The 20,214-nt window shown below is 38.2% G+C and overlaps 1 protein-coding gene across 1 annotated transcript; it reads right to left on the bottom strand.

Moving 5' to 3' along the window:
* Window positions 1-16,728: 16,728 nt before the first annotated feature.
* LOC146318886 (LRRN4 C-terminal-like protein) lies at window positions 16,729-19,813 on the bottom strand. The gene is made up of 2 exons (XM_084730320.1): window positions 19,671-19,813; window positions 16,729-17,633 (listed from the first exon to the last, which is right to left on the bottom strand). Exon 2 carries the CDS (start codon window positions 17,623-17,625, stop codon window positions 16,909-16,911), a length of 717 nt encoding a protein of 238 aa, XP_084586446.1. The 5' UTR covers window positions 17,626-17,633; window positions 19,671-19,813; the 3' UTR covers window positions 16,729-16,908.
* Window positions 19,814-20,214: the final 401 nt, after the last annotated feature.

Here is a 20,214-nt window from a genome sequence, read left to right as displayed (position 1 = left end):
GGATATAGTGACATCTAGAGGTGAGGTTATAGGTTGCAACCAACTGAATACCATTCACCACACCCTCCGCTTGTAAGTGTAGAGGAGAAACTATGATGGCTGTGAAAAAAAAATGCAGACCATCTCCAGAGCTGAGAACATGGTGGTACAACATGGCAGCCTCTGTGGAAGCGTGAACCGCCCTACTCTGACTCTGATTGGCTAGTACTCATTACCTTTGATGGTTTGGGTCTTTTGGGTCAGATGTATACATAGAAGCCGCATTGATTGATTGAGCTTATTGCTGCATTACATCAACATCACTGACATATTGGATAGTGCGAGAGTGACCTGTGAACAAATGGGGTAAGTTAGAAAAAAAAAATTCTTTTTTTTAACTCCATAAATCCTTCACATGACTCATTGTAATTGGATGACAAATGAACATTTTGTTGCTTTTTCTCAGAAAAAAAACATGTCGTTGACAGATGATTCAAAGGCCAAAGTGCCGTCTATGTACATGTCTATGGTTTGGGTTGACCCATATACCCTCTGTAGATAAAACAGCTCATTCTAAGGTAAGTAAAATACAACAAATCTTATTTTCAGGTGGTCATACACTAATTTAAAACTACTATATTCCATTTCTGCCATATTCTGCCAATAACTTCCCATAAATCTCACACCCTGGATCTTTCATTTCTGCTTTAATATTTTGACTTTTTCCAAAGAGAAGAATGAGTTTTTATTGTGACGACTGGTTGTTTTCAGTTTACTGTACAGACTATGTAGACAGCTGTAGGCGGTCATTATTGATTATTTCAGTGAATCGTTCTTGAACTGGTATGACCTTTGGAGCTTGCCAGTGTAACCAGTATTACATTTCAATCTCTAGATTGTGTGGTTAAATATTTGTCTCCCCTTTGTCAGACGGTTGGTCTGTGTGCTCATGTCAGCTGCAGAAACACATTAAAGGGGATGGTTCACCAAAATAAAACTGTTTATCTCTCGTCTTTGGTGTGAGTTAGTTTTTGAGATATAGGCCCTAGAGATATCTGATTTCTCTTAAGAATAATGGAACTAGATATCACTCAGCTTGTGGTTCTCAAAGTGCCAAAACTATACATTTGAAAAACTAAACCGTAATGTCTCTTTCTAGAAATCATTACCTGGTTACTCAAGGTAATCTGCAGACCTTGCTGTGAGCATTTTCACATAGAAGCTACTTTCTACTGAACTACACCCACCAATCATATTACTACAGAGAGGGAAGCATGCACCTACCCATGATCCAAGAGGCTTGTGCTCCTGACAATACATAAACATTAATGGCATTCTCCTCTGCGATACTTGCCAACCCTCCTGCTTTTTCCAAGAGCCTCTTGTTTTTCATTGAATTCTCCCGGTTTCCTTCTGGAGTTATAATTCTCACATATTTCTCCCAGTCTGAGTCAGATTTTCTCACCTTTCCCCCCCCCCCTTTCATTATCACATCTTGTTTCAGGCCCTGCAGCATGTGTAAATCCTATGACTCTAAAAGTCATTTCATTCTTTAAAAGTCACCAGAATGCAGGAAAAGTATGAAACTCAGTTTTTTTCGGGGGTTAGATGCCCAGACCTCCAATTTGGTCTTGAAATCTTCCCTATTTCTGAAGTCTCAAAGTTGATGAGCATATCTTCAGCTAAGTTGTAACATAGCTAGTGCAGTGATATGGTTGGAGGGTGTAAATTGGTAAAAAGAAAATAACGACATGAAACTGTTCACAACCAAGTCTGTGAATCGTGAATAAGTGGATCATGATTTCTGGAAAGAGACACTGCCATTGCTGAGTTTTTCAAATCTATATTTTTGGCACTTTGGGCACCCAAAGCTGAATGGAATCTAGTTCCTTTGTACTGGAGAGAAGGCGGACATCTTCAAAACTCAGCAACTTGGACCAAAACAGAAGGCCTATCAACAGCACTACAGGTAAGAGGAAAATATGTGGTTTTGATTTGGGGGTGAACTATCCCTTTTAAAGCACCAACCTCCCAGCCAGTGATAGAAACATTATGCTGCTGACCAGTCTCAACTGGAAACCGGCTCTTCCTCCACTGTCACCTCTCCTACTGGCATCAAGACAGACGGTAATGTTGCCCACAATCTGCCCACCTGCGCCTGGACGATTAAAGCCTTAATAGCAGCATATGGTGTCCGAGACGTCTGCTTCACGCTGTTACCACGAACAAAAGGTTTGTGTAGCCATCAGGTGAGTTTGGTCTGGAGCTTTAAATCCTCATTATATTCTCATTATACCCCACTAATGAGACGCTGCAGTGGTTTCAGATTTTAATTCCCGCTCCTGTTTTGTTCATAGCAACAAAATCTCAGCTGTAGGACTGCCTTATTTTATTGTATGACCTGGACATTTTGTTTCTGTGCCTTTCAGTGATTCATTTAATTTTTTAGAGTTGTGACTTTTGCACGTTGTCTTGTGCAGTTGTCCTATCCTTCTATGGCTGGGCTTTTTTTTTGTTTTGTTTTGTTTTTTGTTTTTTAGGTATTTGTGATGCTTGGTCATGCTTTTTTTTAAAAGAAGTGCTGTGTTAATACCTTTTTTGTGACATTTCAAAAGCTTTATTTTGTGCAGTGGCTTATTGTTAAGCCCTTTTGATGGAACTGTTTGCATCATTCTTACAAATTTAAACATAGTCTGTTGGTAATCCTTAAATGGAAAGTCACTGAATAAACAAGCTAACAAAGACACACGTGAGAAAAGATGGTAAAATGGTAGGAATTTAGGGCCATCTTTCACTGGACATGTCAGTGGAAATAAATCATGCAGTGTTAAACATCTACCCTCTGTATCAGCTGGATCTGAAGGCATGATTTAGAGTCAAAAGAGATGATAGTGATGCTGTTGATAAATCACCTCTTAAAACCACTAAACACAACAGTGACCCCACCTGAAAAAAAGGATGAAGAGTTTTATACAGAGCAGCTCTAGTTATGCTAACAACTGGAAATATGTTGCTTCTGTATAATATATTGGGTTAATGTGTATGAATTTCACATTTGCCACAATATGTGGCTACATGCACCCTGTATGCATTGTTATTAGTGCGTGATTTAAAATATGTATGTTTGAGGTATTTCTCAATGAAATGCCTCATTAAGGTTCAGAGGTATGACAAAACATATTGTGAGATGATGTAAACTCGCCAGCCCTCACAGATTTTACTATGTTGCCTTTATCTCTTTAATATCTCTTGATGTATGATGCTATTGTAAGTAGATTTGCAAATCAGTGCAGGACTGCTTTATGGGAATATTGTATTTTTAGCCCTGACAGTGGGATGGCTCTAGGAGTGTCAACGTCAGTCTGTTGTTTGGTCTCTCAGCTCATCACTTTAGTCCAAACTGAAATATCTCAATAACTACTGGATGGATTTTTTTTGTTTTTGTACCATAATTTTTGATTTTGAATTGTGTGTTGTTTTCTTTTGTATGTCAGCAACCTACTTTTAATTTTGGAATGAAATGAAATTAAACTATTTTTCGTGGTGATCAAGGAAAGAGGTATAATGGAGTTACAATTAATTTCTGAGGATTTAAAGACATGTCCCTGCTTCTAAAGCCACCATGAGATTCAAGCTTATGTTTTTCTTATTGAAGTTTCCTGATAAATATGGGATGATTTACAAATTTTAGTAGAGACATTCATTGTCCCTAATGGATGAATTATGAATTTATGGTCAAAACTGACATTCCCATTAGCCCCAGCTACACCTTGTGTACAGTGCTAATTAGGTTATGCTAGCATGCTTACATGCTAAACTGAGATCAAAGAGTGTTGGTAAGATGGTGAACATGCCAAACATCAACATACTAGCACTATCAGTGTAACACTGTTAGCATGCTGATGTTAGCATTTAGCTCAAAGCACTACTGTGCTTGAAGGACCCATGTGTAGGATTTAGTGGCATGTAGCAGTGAGTTTGCAAATGCCTCATCTCACCCTTCAAGCTTGTAGGAGAACCTACACCGGCCCTGTCTGGTCTGGGCTATTATAGAAACACAAATGGGCAACATAGCAGCTTTCACGAAAGGGGACCTTCACCCTCTGTAGATATAAACAGTAATGAAAAGTGATTCTTATTTTCAGATTATTATCAACTGAAACATACTTATTATAACTATATTACATTTCTGTCAATAAATCCTTGTAAATCCCACACACTGGACCTTTCAGTGCTGCCTCACCAAGCTGCTCCCACAGCTGTAAACTCTTGTTATATGATTCTTTGGATCAATGTGATGAAGTGCCTCAATTTGTCAGGTTTTAATTCAGTTTTGAACATATCCTTTCATATATCAATATTGCCAAATAAGATGACTTGTACCCTGATGGAGGATTTTATCCATGCTGCCCGCCCCTCTGCCTCAGAGCGGGCATTGTTCAGCAATCAAACCAGACAAGAGTGCGATTTGGGTTTTACAATAGCACACTGCTGTTCAGACATATTTTAAAGCATTAATTGATTTTTAAATGGATTTGAGAGAAGACATTCAGTTACATGCAGTGACACTTTAATGCCCATCAAGATATTTTTTTTTTTTCTTTTGATTGTGCAGAGCACTTTAAGGACACAGTTGAAATGACTCAAAAAATTCAACCTCAGCATATCCACAGTCTGTGTGGCGATGCGGCACATGATGTTCCAGTGTGTAATTCCCGCCACATGGTTGCATTGTTTGGAGCCAATGTCAATATTACATGACGCAGAGCTTTGTGTATCTTGAAGACTGAAGGCTTGGATTTTTAATGAACAATGTGTCCTCAGCAGTAAAGAAGCAAAGAGAACTGGAGCGAGAGATTACATGCATTCACCACCAGTCCCCCCTCCCTCTGTTTCACTACCTGTGTTTCTCAGCGGATTTCATCACCACTGGAGGCATGTTCACTTGATTCATGAAGCAGATAAAAAGAGGTGCATGTGGATTACGGCCTGACTCCTGACACATGAACACAGCACACATTTATGGCTCAGTGTGTGCCTCCAGACGGCTCCTCCTCTCATCTCATCCCAGCCAGAAAATGACCTAGATTCTCCAGGCTGCTGGATGTGTTTACATACACAGCACACTGATGACATTGTCAGTCAGAAAGCATCGCTCTCAGCAGCTCTGACTGTAACTAAAGCTCCAATCCACCTCCTATCATGATGAAATACTCTGCAGAGCCACACATCCCTGCTGTCCTCTGACTGCATGCATGATGGTGTTAATGGCTATTGATCCGCCTGCCTGGCAGACAGCCAACATATCCTGATGTTACTCCTGCTAGATGTATTTATTTTTGCTCTGAATCACAAGCTGCCATCTGTTATTAGGCTCCACAAAGGTTTTTGGCCTCAGAAAAATGGTTTACATCTCTCTCATCTCTCTTGTCATGAATATTCAGAAAAGGTCAAGTCCTTGCTCTCCTGTGCTGCTCTCTATCCCCCGTGACTGTGTCCTGAATAATCTGTCCCTGATTCATCTCTTGTTCCAGTGCTTGTTTCTGCCCCGGCTGCAGTGTTTTGTTTTTTTTTTGTGTGTGTGTGTGTGTGTGTTTTTTTTTTTTTTTTTTTTTTTTGTTTTTTTTTTATTATTATAGCAGACCTGGGAGGGGTAATTTGGGGATTTGTTTTGCTGAACATCTGACCATGCATCAGTCCTAGATTTTAGTTTATGCCTCAGTTGTATCGCATATTTAAAGGTATTCTGTCTGCAAATTGCATCTCCACTGGATTAAAGCTCCCGAAAAAAATTGTCAGACAGAAATCTGCCTAGCTAAATCTGTTGTATCTTCAACTGTGCAATATTGACTTAAGAGAACTGAAATTTGCAACAATGCAATATACTGGTTTACACTGGCACCAATACTGCATTTATTTATTTATATTGTACATCTCAATCAACCAACACTTATTTCTAATATTCTTGCATCTAAAGTATTCTTTGTGTTTGTTTGTTATATATATTGTTTGCTGTATACATATTCTTCTGTTTCCTTTCTATATATTTTTGTATTTTACAAACACCAGTTCCAAAAATGCTAGGATGCTGAGAAAAACTACATAAACTAAATAAAAACACAATGCAATGACCTGATGGCTGCAACACATTTCATAAAAGTTGAGACAGGGCCAACAAAAGACTGGGGGAGTTGTGACATACTTAAAAACACCTGCTTGGAACATTCAAAAGGAAAACAGGTTCACTCGTAACAGGTGGCAGTGTCATGATTGGTTGTTAAAAGTGCATCCTTGAAAGGCTCAGTCATTCACAAGTATGGATGAAGGTTTGTCACTGTGTGGAAAACTGCGTGGGCAAATAGTCCATCAGTTTAAGAGAAATGTTTCTCAACACACAGCTGCAAACAATTTAGGGACCACGGCATCTAAAATCCATAATATCGCAAAGTGGAAAGGTGTGCTGCCGTCTGATGTGTCCATATTTTAAATTGTTTTTAGAAATCAAGGACATTGTGTTCTCCCTAGAAAAGAGGAAAAGAACCTTCCAGATTGTTATTAGCGCGAACGTCAAAAGCCAAGATCTGTGACCGTATGGAGGTGTATTAGTGCCCATGGCATTATGGGTAACTGTCACATCTGTGAAGGCCCCATTGATACTGAAAGGTGCATACAGGTTTTGGAGCAACATATGGTGCCATCCAGATGTCTTAATCAGAGAATCTCAGAATTTCTGCTCATTTCAGCAAGACAATGTGTGTCTGCATGTGTTTCAATGGTGTTGCCTCCTCGTGCAGGAGCTGCTCTAGTAGACTGGCCTTCCTGCAGTCCATTGAAAATGTGTCATGCATTATGAAGCGTAAAATACAAGGCCAAAAATGGAGAATGAAAGCAAGAATGAGTCACTTTCAAAACTTCAACAATTAGTGTCTTCATTTCCCAAATGCTTACTGAGTGTTGTTAATGGAAAAGGAGACGTATCACAACTTGCTTCTGTCCCAGTTTTTTTTTTTTCTTTTTTTTTTTGGAACATGTTGTGGGCATGTTAAACATGTAAAACAATAACATTTATCACTTTGAACATTAAATATCTTGTCTTTGTTCTGTATTCAGTTGAATATAGGTTGAAGAGATTTTGCAAATCATTGCAGTCTATTTTTATTTATGTCTTGCACAACATCCCAATTTTTGGGGAATTTGAGGTTGTAATATTCTTGTATCTTAACATGCTGCTTCATTTCAGTATTGTTTAATGTTTATTTATGCACACCGCTGCATATATTATAACTGATAAAACTGATTATCCTGCACCTGGCCTATACTTACCTCTCTGCATTCTGGATTTTATTTAATTTAATCGCCAATACAAAGCTGTTCAGTTTGCATGTTCTCCCACTTTTTCATGCAAGCTTCTTCCCATAGCTCAAGGTAAGATTGGAGATTGTGATAGACTGGCAGCCTGTCCAAGTTGTCTCCCTACCTTCAATCCAATGCATGCTGGGATATGCTCCAGTGCCCCCTTGACAATGAACAGAAAAAAGCAGGTAAAGAATATAAATGGGGAGGTGTACAGACAGAAGGATGCAGTTTGCACACAGAGCAACAAAGAACATGTTATTTTATATAAAGGGTATTAAGAGCCTCTTCTTCACGACCAGCTAGGAGGAGCAGAGACGTATAACGGTGCAGCTGCCCTGGAAGAAACTACTTAACCTCACAGGGTTAAACACAGCTTCAGCTCCTCCACGTCCCTCCAGGATTCCTACACTCTTACAGATTCAGCTGACAGCACCTGAGCAGGAACTGAAGCCTTTCACAAACTCCATCAAAACAAACCAACTGTCACACATTTTAGAGAATATATACAAATCAAACATGTTGATTCTATTGCATGAATGTTTTCCTTTTCATATCCTGCCAGCTAATTCATCAAGATAATGTTAGGAAAATAAGCCTAAAGCAACTGTATCAGGTAAATTACAATGGATTGATATTTGTCTGTTACAAAGATACATTTTGTGGCATCATTATTGAACAACTTGGTAACATTTTGAAAGGATTTCTCTACAGATGATCAAGAATTCTCATTAAATTACAGGAGGATTTTAAGGTAAAGTTCACCCCAAAATCAAAAATGGATATGTCTACCTTGTTTTAAATATGATAGACGTAGGTGGCACTTGTGGTGATCACAGGGCAGGTGATATCAGATTTTTCTTCTCCCTGCTCCTTTTTTCAGTCCTGGAATGTGTAGAAGTAGTTTGTGTTGTGTTGTGTGTGTTTTTCAATTATTGCACAAAGAATAAGAATATGTGTTTCTATTACAAAACAAACTAAAACATAAAAAGATTTTTTAAAAAGACCAGAAACAGAAAATCATTCGTTCTCCTACGGTTTGAAGATTTTCCTTTTTCTTTTTGTTAAATGAAAAGTGGACTCTGCAAGTGTGTCTGAAAGATGATAAATTATAATCTGGCATTCTGTCTGTGCTTTTGAAAACTTTGGCATCTACAAAACACTCTTTTCACCTTTGAAGATGAGTGCTTTATGCATTCAGATCACTGGACACTGGTGCACTAAAGTGGATTTTTTTTTTTTTTTTTTTTTTTTTGTTCTCTGATGAAAAAGAAAATGTCATGTTTCCTGGCCTGTGAAGTCATGTGAAGGATGAAAGAGCAGGGTGAACGTGTGTGTGTTTGTTTGTGTGTGTGTGTGTGTGACAGCGCTGATGCCAAAGTGATTGATAACTCTCCTCTCCCAGCTCAGTTTCAACCTCCTCAGCTCCTGTCCTGTATAATGCCAGGTTGCCATGGTTACCATTGCTCTTCATACAAGGAAATGTAGAAAAAAAAAACAGGGAAAGATTCTCTCCTCCTCTCCTTTATAAAATGCTCTTGCTGAGCTATCCTGGGGAGTTGAGAGAAGAGCACTGACCTGCCTGCCTGTCGAGCAGTGGATGAAAAAAAAAATTTGGGGGGGAAAAAAGAAGCAGTGACGGAAAGCAAACATTTAGCTGCTTCTTCAAACACACACACCCTGCCTCTCCCCTGCGATGCAGAAATGTGGCTGAGCTGATTACTACCGCAAACTCATTTTCATCCCTATTAGAGCAACTAATTTCCATTTCCACTACATTATCACTGAGTGCATGCCAGAGGTGGCTTTGATTCCTACAGTGCTCTTTGCAATAATGACCTCTAGTGGCTCCTGTGAAAACAAATATTAAAAGTAGCTGTGAGTCAGACACTGGACCTGTTCTGAAAGATGTCTGCATGATGAAAGATGTTGTTTTTTTTTTCTCCATGATGAAACTAAATGAAGAATCTAACATACGCCTTGTTGCATTTACATAAACCCTGATCATCCTTCCAGTGACACCAGAGTTACTCTCAGAGACAGAAGTTAATCTTTTTATTTACAGACTTGTGCTGGTTTGAGCCAAGACAGACAGACGCGACTTAACAGGATGAGACACCTGCAGGGGGGAACAGTTTCCACAACCACCTACACTCTGAGAAACAGGGGTTCCAAAAGGGTTCTTCCTCGAGAGCTGAGGTCCTACCTGGAACCATTTACTTCTGAAGAACCCTTTTTATGAGGAAGAACCCTTTTCATCCAGAGTACTCTTTTTCTTCTGTTGAAATCTGTAAAGGAACTCTTTCATCAAGGGTTCTTTGTACCATAATATAAAACAGTTCTTCTTAAAAGAAAAATAAAGGCTCTCAGTGGAAACCCCTCAGTGGATTCCTGGGAATCTAAAACAGTTCTTGTTAGAATCCCTTGGTAGGTACTGGATAAAGCGGTTTGAATATAAAAAGGTTCCCTGTGGAACCCCCTGAGTGTGTTCTGGAAAAAACCCTTGGAATCTAAAAAGGTTCTTGATAGAACCCCCTGAGTGGGGTCTAGATAAAACTCTTGAAATTAGAAAAGGTTATTACCTTCATGAAAGGTTCTACCAGGAACCAAAAGGGTTCTCCTCTGGATACAAGCTATAGAACGCTTTATGGTTCTATTTAGCACCTTTATCTGTCAGAGTGTACTTAGACCCAGAGTTTCCTGTGACAGAGGCCCCAACGTGGCCCAGAGTCTCCTGTAAAAAGCTGTTTTTAACGCTGAACGACACGTACGAGTTCTCTGATTGACACCCTTTCATTTGCCTTTTGTGCCGTCTACAAATTGCTCAGAAGACTAAAGAAGAAGAAACCTTTCTGCATTAGAAAAGCAGTATGCGTTCAGGTCAGGGCGGTCTACATCCAATAATGGACTCTGATGGATGCCTGACCCACTTTGAACATTTTATGTCCAGTAAAAGCTGACCCCAGCGGGCACAGTACACAGCCATTAGTGCCCCTGCTGGTAAGATTACTAATAATAAAAAATAACATTCATTTTTCCCTGCGCTGATGCAAATTAATTTTTCAGGAATAATTAATTGCTTGAAAATGAATGACGGTTTTGAAGAGGTACCAGTATAATGTTGTGGGATGAACCTAATATTACAATGTACAATCACTTTCATTGCAGTAAAGCCTCTTAAAGCCTCGGCTGCAAGCTGCTGCTGCCATTAAAATACCCTCAGTGAAAGGAGATTGTTTTTGGAAATGGAACAATCAGTTCTTATTCGATGCAATGTCATAAACAACACAGTGGATGACAAAAAACATATGTAAACTCTTTCATAAAAAGGAGTCAGGTGATAATCCTCTGTGGGTTTATTAGTATGAGCAACACCTTTCTTTACACATAGCCATTCGTTGTCTTGTCTCTTCTTGATCTCTGAAATAAAAATATTGATTAGAGCAGTTTAACTTTAATCCTTCTGGCTTGGGTACCAGCAGACTCCACAGGCATACTTTTTACTTCATATCACTGTTCTGCTCATGCAGTTTGAAAGGACTAGTGTGTAGGATTTTGTGGCATATGTGAGTTTGTAGATTACAAACACTTCATTTGACCCTTCCCTCCCAAGCACGCGCAAAAACGAATGTCCCTATCTAAGATCAGTGTTTGGTTTGTTCCTTCTGGGCTACTGTAGAAACATGGTGGTGCAACATGGCAGGTTCTAAAATCTTCAGTTTGAATTAGATTTCTTCAACCTTTATTTTGACAGGGGGTCATACTGAGACCAATCTGCTTTTGTATTCTAAGACAAATAAAATTGAAAAATGTTGACGTTTTAATGACTGGGATCATTTCAGTTATTCTATACTGGGATCAAAAGGACCCTGGTTGGTTCATGTTTACTTGAAATTATAGTAGCACGTCATAAAAATCATCATTAATAAATAGTAAACTGATGGTTAACCTTAGTCAATAGTTACTTTTTAAAAAAAACTATGAAATAGTAAAGAATAATGTTTACTAATTATTAGTAAAGATATATTTGGCATTGTTTGACATTGATTTTGTTATGTGTGCAACAATAAAATATCTTATTAATGTAATCAGAATGTATCTGTTCTCGTCTCTTTTTAGCTTTGTTACAAAATATCACTCTTATTTTATACAAACTAATGATAAAATAAAATAGATTGCAGCATCAGTCATACTAAACATAATTTATAATTATTTCATTGTTTATTAGCAGTACTAATGTTGGTTATTATAAAGTGTTAGGATGAGGGGTAAGTAAAGAATCTAAATTTAATTTTGCTGTGTTTTCACATGTTAGTCTGAGTGCAGGTAACCTCGCTCCTCTGAAGATCTGTTTTTGTCTCGTGTTGCTTTGAAACCTCACATTTCACAGGTGCTGATTTTGGGGCATTTGTTTTTTTGTTTTTTATGTTTTCAACCAACCAACGAAGGCTAGTTTTAATTGGCACTGACCTTAAAATAATCCAGTTTTGTAGACATAGTTATTATTGGGATTATAATTATCTCTTGTCTTGGTGTCCTTCTCTGCCCTTTAGTGCATTAAGGCTTTTTCTCTGAGGATTGAATGTGACCAGCAGAGGGCAATAAGGTGACTTTTCATCTCCAACCCTGAGGGCAGTTAGAGGCCTGTGAATTGCATTATGATGTATATACTGTATATCACGCCCTCACTTCCTGGATATCTGCTGGCCTAAAATAACTTTGCCTCTGTTGTGAATTTTGTGACGAATGCTGATAGTCACTGAAAAAAGTCCTGGATCACCTAAAGGCCCTTTAAATTACATTGCTTACATCATAGTTTTATATGTAGTAAAGCTAAATAACTGAATCATTTTCCAGTGTAGTCTGTTTATTCATCCTTACCATCAGAAGTTAATGCAACACCTGTGGGCAAAATCCCAAACTTCATAATTACAAATAAAAACAGGTCATAGACCAGACAAATACTTATTCTTACACAAACCAACTCTGAGGTCATTGTTACTCACAGTCACAGTGGCAGAGGGAGCAGGTAGAGGCTGACACAAAGTATTTTCTTGTGAAATGCCTGAATTCAGCTGATTCACTGCTTTAAACATAAAAAGCCTAACATGAGTCACCGTCTTCCTGAATAAGATAGCAGTGATTCAACATGAGTGGACACAACACACGTCCGTCCCTGCATATTTCAAAAGGTGTCCGCAGTTACAGAAAATCAGCCACCAGTAATTGCGTCATATGAAATTCGAGACCATCAACTGATTGGCCTTTCAGATAAGATGTTGCAATTATACGTTGCATTACGAGAACAGAAAAATTACTGAGAAATTCCTCCTTCGCACATCCTGCACTTCACATCTGTGCTTCTTCCAGATGATCTTATTCCTGCGGACATCAAAAGCTGTTTGCGGAGGCTTCATGTCTGCCTGGGAGGTGCTGTACACTGCCGGAAAAATTATACATTTTTGCAACGAAAACCCCAGGAGAGTCGTTTATCAGAAGCACAAAATATGCCGACAAAAATCAGCATTGGTAAATGATTAGCAGGTCATGTAGCAGTCAGTGTCTCTTATGTGCCATATGCCCATGAAATCTGTTCTTCTTTCTATTAATGTGATTAAAGTCATTAGCTCTTATGTTTAGATTAGAACATGCCACTAATAAATTAGGCTTCAAACAAAATTCCCCATACAGACCAACGTTTGATTACAGTCAGGTGTTCTTACAAAGAGCAGCACCAGTTTTGGAAGCAACTGAATAGATGTTTTTTCACAGCAGACATACTGATAGAAATTAGCAGGTAAACACAGGTTTAGTCAATAAAAGAATTGGGTATTGATACAATAATGAAACGCAGGTGTTACACCTGTGTTTACCCTGTGTCAAAATTACTGCTTACTAATCAATGGTGGTATTTACAAAGTCTCCTCTACATTTTGTTTATGGTCATGTATGGCTTGTATAGAATTTATAGATTTCTAGACTCTTAATTTGTTTCATTAAAAAGCTCATAAGTATTTACACTCAGAGGGCGGCTGCAGAGGAAAATTACACCCTTCGTTTTCCTGACGGCTGAACTACTGGATACCAGTTTGCTCACTGAAATGTTTTTGACAATGTGTCAACGGGTCAGTTAAGATTTCTTAATGAACATTCAAAAACATCCAACGTTTCAAACAAACAGTTTATTTAAAAAATGGAACCCACACCATAAAACACAAATACATGTATATTTGTTCGTGTGTAAGTACATGTGTAGTGTTGCTGTGGTCGTAGCTCTATTCTGCATGGGGTTTAAGTAGACATGTTGGTCTGTTTAAAACAGCCTGCCTGCTACCATATTGTACACCCTTGTCTGTACATTTTGTCTCATACTAACCCATTCATGTCAAGACTTCCCTCCCAGAGAGACTGAACTCTCTGAATATGTGTCATAAAAGCAACATCTTGAGGCCATTTCAGCAACTGAAATGAACAATCTGTTGTGCCTCTAAATTACAGATGTTAGATGACTTCCACACAGCTCTGTGTGCTATAAGTTGTGCAGTGCAGTTGGAATGAGAACGATGCCAGCAGCAGTGTAACAACTGCGTGGCAGCAGCCAGAGCAAAAGAAGGAATTATAACATGGCTGCGAGACATGCAGATGGAGGCTCGAACATGAGATAAACTGGGAGGATTTAAATATTGGACTTTCTTCTCTTTTTCATCAAGGCAAAAATATAAGCCTGAAGCTTCTCAGCAGCACTGTGCTGCTGGATGACTGGAAGTCTCAGCTGGAGTGAGACGAGCCTCACAAAATCCATATCCGCTGCAAAAGGCTATTGTATGACAGACAGCTGGAAAAACAGCGCCGAACACTTGGGCTCATCCAGTGCGCTGACACAACTTCCGACAGTATGAGAGATGGAAACACACACCCATCCAAGAGCTGTGAAAGAACTACATATTTTGACTCATGGGTGCAAAGACAACTGAGGAAATATTTAACTGGAGTTAAAATGGTCAGACCTTTAAACATACGATGTAAAAAATCATGCAAGAAATTAGTGGAATCAACTGTTTTTTCTTTAACTAAATATACAAAACCAAAAATCTTAGTATTTATTTTCAGAACTTCAGAAACAGTTCTTTTAACTTTCTAAAGAATCGTAGCATATGAGCAGATTTTCCAGCATACGTTGTATGAGAGTCAAAACTGTGATAAAAACTTGTGTCTCTTTTTTTATTTATTATATTTTAAGCTCTGATTATACCTTAAGCTTTTTACACAGTACAACTGGAAAACAGCAAGTTGATTTGACAAGAAATGTTCATTTGTTTTGAATCATTACTAAGCCACAAACTTTTTCAAGTTAAAACAAATTATTTTTATATATTATTTATATATTGTTATTATAGTGTATTTTTATTTATTTCGTATGTAGAATAAATCAAACTCAAATCAAACTCTTATCATGTATATGGTCTATAAAGCAACAAAGCAAATGTTCATAAATACAGCACATAGTACAGCACATCACTCACTTTTGGTCCTCAAAACCACAATCAGTACATTTACTCTTTAAATATAAAATGAGGTGCTCTCACAGAGAGTTGCAAACACCATTATACACATTTTTTTTCTCCTACTGTGCACAGCATGTTCTGACATGTGTCGACAGCTGCTGCTGTATCAGTACTAGCGGACCAGCTGTTGTCTCTGATATAAATATATTATTTACACTGTGTTCTTATGATGCTAAAACTTTTAAATGTCTTGTTGCTTTATAAATTTGATTTGAAAAAAAAAAAAAAATCCTGACTTGTATCAGTCAGTATGTCTGATTTTGATCATTTCATCTTGTGTTCATTATATGAACTGTACTGTCCAAAGACACAGAAGTATCTCCAGATTTTTCTGATTAACTCAGGGATTATGATTTGAGAAATTTCTGGAACTTTTAAAGGCAAGAAACTATGTGCACTGGTCAATTTTGAGATTTTGGGCTATTTTGCTTCCGTAATATGTCTTGTTTCGGGGGCACCCTGATAGCTCAGTTGGTAGAGTATGCGGTTCATGTACAGAGGCTGTCAGTCCTCAGCAGCAGCCATGGGCTCCAGCCTGTGACACTTTGCCCTTCCCCCCGTCTGTTTCATCCATTTCCTGTCCATCTAATGCTGTCCTGTCAATAAAAGCTAAAAATCCAAAAATAATTTAAAATCAAAACATGTCTTCTTTCAAACTAGTGGGAAGAGAGTATCCAAAAATACACAATTAACCTTTTATTTTACCACACTTTGTCAATTTGCATCTCTAGATTTCTCCTACGTTCCCCAAAAGTTAGCATTAAATAAAGACCCCATTGGCATACTTAAACAACATTTCAGTAAACTTGTAATACAAAAAATCTTAATTTAAGTTATCATTCATGGTGATAGTGATTTGTTAAATCTTCTTCCCTAATCACCTGTAGTGTCTTCCCTTAAGCTAAATAAACCATGTGAAAACTAATTGGATTACTGGAAAAATGCATTGATACAAGGCTCCATATTAAATTCTCAAATACTTAAACAAATACTTAAATACGTCACCAGTGTTTTGCATGTTTTAACGAATAATCCATACCAGTGGTTCTCAACCTGGGGTCAGGACTCTCTTAGAAGTTGTGAGATAATTTGTGTGGGTGACCAGACTGTTGTGGAGGATAAAATAATGCCCCTTAATAAAATTTAACACAAGGGACGTGAATTCAAAAGGCACAAAAAGGACAATTATCTACATAAACAACCATCTGAACAAAGACAAATACTAACAATGAGTAACATTAGCATTTTGTAACATAAAATACCCAACTTAATAAACTATTCAGTAAGCATGATGGGAAATGAGGACTTGGGAATAGATTTTATATTACACTGCTTGTACCAGTGATTTAATTTGTCTTAGGATGGATTTCATTAAGTGTGTTTTACTAGAGTCAAAGTGTGTGCACACTTGACACACTGGGCACACATCCTTTTTTGGCGCTTTTGTGACACTTTCTGCAATATGCATTTTTTTCACGTGAGTTGCAATCACTGATCTGATTTTTTTGGGGTGTCAGGACTCTAAAAGGTTGAGAACCACTGATCTACACTGTAGTGAGCAGTTGCAAGCAGGGACTAGATGCTGGGATGATCCTTAAAGTCTTGACACCTGATATTTCAGAGGTGTTCACTGATCAGCTCATTTTTGAAATGCAAAAAATAACCAAATTCAAATAGTCTTTCTTGCAACATTCTTGTTTGCTTGTTGTTAGTCCTCTGGGTTTCATTTTCAGAAAACACATTTAATAAAAGCAATATTTTACAACAGCTGTTTTTTCAAATCATGGAAGGGGGGACTTCCTTTAACCACCCAGGGTTTTTCAAAATTAAACAAGAATTAGTCAGTGACTTATACTCATGTGAGATGATGAACCATGTTTCTTCCTGCATTTTCAGAAAGCCTCTTTGTGCAGTCGTTATAATGTAGTCACAGTTAATTAACTGCAATGAGGCTGGAGAGTCTCACGGGACAGAGTCTTATCTTGCTGAGCGTCCAGTCTCTTTTTACTGTTCACTGTGTCCCCGCTGCTGTGTCATGCATTGAGATGCTGGCCTGCTGTTTCCTCTGCCTTTTATGCCTCCACAGCAGGATTGCCAGCAAGACAAGCAGCAGGAGGCCCAGAGCTCCCCCGATGAGTCCTGCTTTCAGAGGCAGGCTGTTGTCCCTGGGCTGGTACATCATACAGTTGCTGCTCTGTCCAACATCGTTCACTGCAAGCACACACACCTCTGAGATGTGGTCTATGTCGCCCACTCCACCACTCCTCTGGTCCTCCCCAAACTTCTTCTTCTCTTCTCCCCCTATCGTCACAACATACTCTGTGACGTATGAATAAGGTGCACACCACCTGATCACAACTTCTGACCCATTCCAGGACACCGATGTCAGGGTAGGAGCCTCTGGAAGCTGATTATATAAAGTGAACCCCGGACAGGAGCAGCCAGTGGAGGATTTTAGTTCACTACAGGAGATCTGATTCTCACGACAGGGATCGTAGTCGCATCGCTTAAAGGTCCCTTCAACTGGAGCCACTGTATTGGGCGAAATGGGGGTGACTGGTTCTTCTAATATTGAGTAATCCTCTTCGGAAAGCAAAAGGGCCTCAGTCTCAAACCCACGTAGTCTCAGAGGTCTCATGGGATTCATAGGCAGGGGAGAGTAACCTCTGATGAGAACCAGGCAAACGATCGCTAGAGAAAAGGGAAGACCTCTGCTGGCAGCCATCATGGCACTGTCTGGAAATGATAGGAAAAAAAATTCCATCAGTTTGTTGGAAAATCTGTTTTTTGCATAGGACTGAAAAGCATCAGCCCCTTGGGTTTACAGGCCTATACATTCAGAGTCTTTTTGTCTCGCACGGAAGGACCCTGAACGAGGACACAGTGATTTCTCCCCTGATACTGTGTCTTTTAAAGGGGATATGACTGTACATGGAGGGACTGAGTTGAAAGAATAAATGGCTTAAATGTGTGCCTATTCTCAGTTGGAAAATAAAAATCGCTCTAACTACCCTGGAGAAAAATAAATATGCTCAGTGTATTAAATTTTAGCAAACTTGAGTGTACTTGCAATCAGACAATTCATCAGTATAGTTCAAGTGTGTTAATAATTAGTTAACTTGAACTTTTCTACTTTGGAACATCTAATTTTGTACTAAGTATATTTTAGTTGTAATTAAATTGTAGAAAAGCACAATTTTAAGTATATTTTGTGTACTTGTATGTGTTGTATGAGTGGAACAACTTCAAGTATACTTACAGTACCAGTCATAAATTTGCACACACTTCTGTTGTGCTGTTTTTCCTTCTTATAGAAATGGTTCAGATTATACCAACAGAGTGCAAAGCTGACATCAAAACAAAAGCTGGCTAAAAAACATTCATTGCTTTGTTTTCACATGAAGTAAAACTTTAAATGAACATATACTGAAGTGCAGTTTTTGTGCGCATACTTAAACACACTTCTAATGAAGTGAAATTAAAGTACACTTTAGTTAAGCACACTAATAATGTATCACAAAAGACTTGAAATCGATGATATGTTTCAAAAGTGTACTAACTTTGTCTGTCAGGCTGTTGCTACTGTTGTTACTGCTGCATTGCATTGTGGGATGTTCATGCTATTGTAATGTCCTGTGCCTGGATACTGTAATATTTTCCCAGAAACACTATGCACCTTGCGTATTATTGATTTCATACAAAGGTCTCTGACATACTGAAAAAATCTCACATAATGTTTTAGCATACTAAGTAAGTACACTTTAAATTAGCAGAGTAAGTACAAGTATATTTGTATTCTTAAATTTTCTAATACATTAAATGCTACTACTTAAAAAAAAATCTGTGTACAGAGCATAAACTGTCTTCTCAAAACAGAGCACATGACAAAAATGTAGATGCTTAATTTATTATTCTGAAATGTTTTATTCTGTGGAATGTTTGTCAGTGATTTCTGGTCTTATTAGTGCACTTTTTTGTAAGCCCACTTAAATATACTTTTAATGAAGTGAAATTAAAATACACTTTAATAAAGTATACTAATAGTGTATTACAAAGGGAATAATTATACTTTTCAAAAGTAAACTAACTTACCACTAAAATTATTTGCAATTTAGTATACCTATTTATACTTATACTTAATTACTTAAAAGAACACTCATGTACAATTCATAGTACATTTACAATTAAGTACACTTACTTCTTTTAAAAGTACACTTGTACTGGTTAATGCTATTATTAATACACTTGAGTATACTTCTTTTAAACATAAACTGTTTTCTTAAAACTAGAGCACAGTGCTTTCACTTTTGAGTAACCACATGTGGACACTTAATTTGCTGAAATTTATTATTCTGTGACAAGTTTGTCAGTGATTTATGGTTTTGTACACAGAGCAGCTTGGATTAATCCCCATTTGTTAAGATCTAGAGGTACTTCACACTAATTCAGCATTCCAGACAGTATTGCACAACAGGTCCAAAACTCAACACACACCCAAGATACAGCACAGCCGCTGTTAGCTGCTGGATCCAGTTACAGGAAAGCTGCCTGCGTGATTTACACAAGAATCCACAGAAAAATACCTGGTGTATGCTCTGTGGTGAACATGCATGGAGAGATAACAATGAAGCCCATTCAGAAAAACCTCCCAAGATAAGTCTGGACCAGGAACCCTCACTGAATACAAATATACTCTGTGCTCTTTGTCTTTGCCACAGCTAAACTCTGTTTGAGTGAAAAAAAAATGTAAAATATGAAAAGATATGAACTTACCTGTTGTTTGCAAAAGTTTCTAATCTTTATCAAGATGTGTGAGCTCTCTTCTTCTTCTCTTCTTCTTTCCACTTGCTCCCTCTCTTGCTCTCTCCTCTTTTATATGTTTCCCTTCTCCCCAACAATCAACTCCTTCTTTCTGCCCTCCCACAATCCCCCTCTCCCTTATTATTCCCGACCCTCCTGCACCAGCTCCACCTCCCTCCGTGCTCAGCGGTTGAGTGAGTGTGCCTGCACTTAGCGGTATTACTCTAGCCTGCTATTAGTTACATCACTTCTACTTCTAATTTCTGGCAAAGTGAACCACATGAATTCTTGTAGCATTCCTTCAGGTTTTTCAGAGCATGTCTGACTTGTTAATGAGCTCTTGTTTTCTGTTTCGGGATGAGGGAATTTGAATGGGATTGAAAATTGTCTGTGTCATGGTGTTGATTCATTGGAATTTTTGTTGTCCCTGACAGTGGCTCCAGACAGCCTATCCCATCATATAACCTCTTACCTAAATAAAACACATGATTTGACATCGAACACTGCAGAAAGACTG

Source organism: Lutjanus erythropterus, chromosome 11, assembly GCF_056507025.1.
Source record: "Lutjanus erythropterus isolate fLutEry1 chromosome 11, fLutEry1.hap2, whole genome shotgun sequence".
NCBI classification, from domain to species: domain Eukaryota; kingdom Metazoa; phylum Chordata; class Actinopteri; order Lutjaniformes; family Lutjanidae; genus Lutjanus; species Lutjanus erythropterus.
Note: the sequence above shows the minus strand (reverse complement) of the source record. Positions and strands in the feature narration are given on the sequence as shown.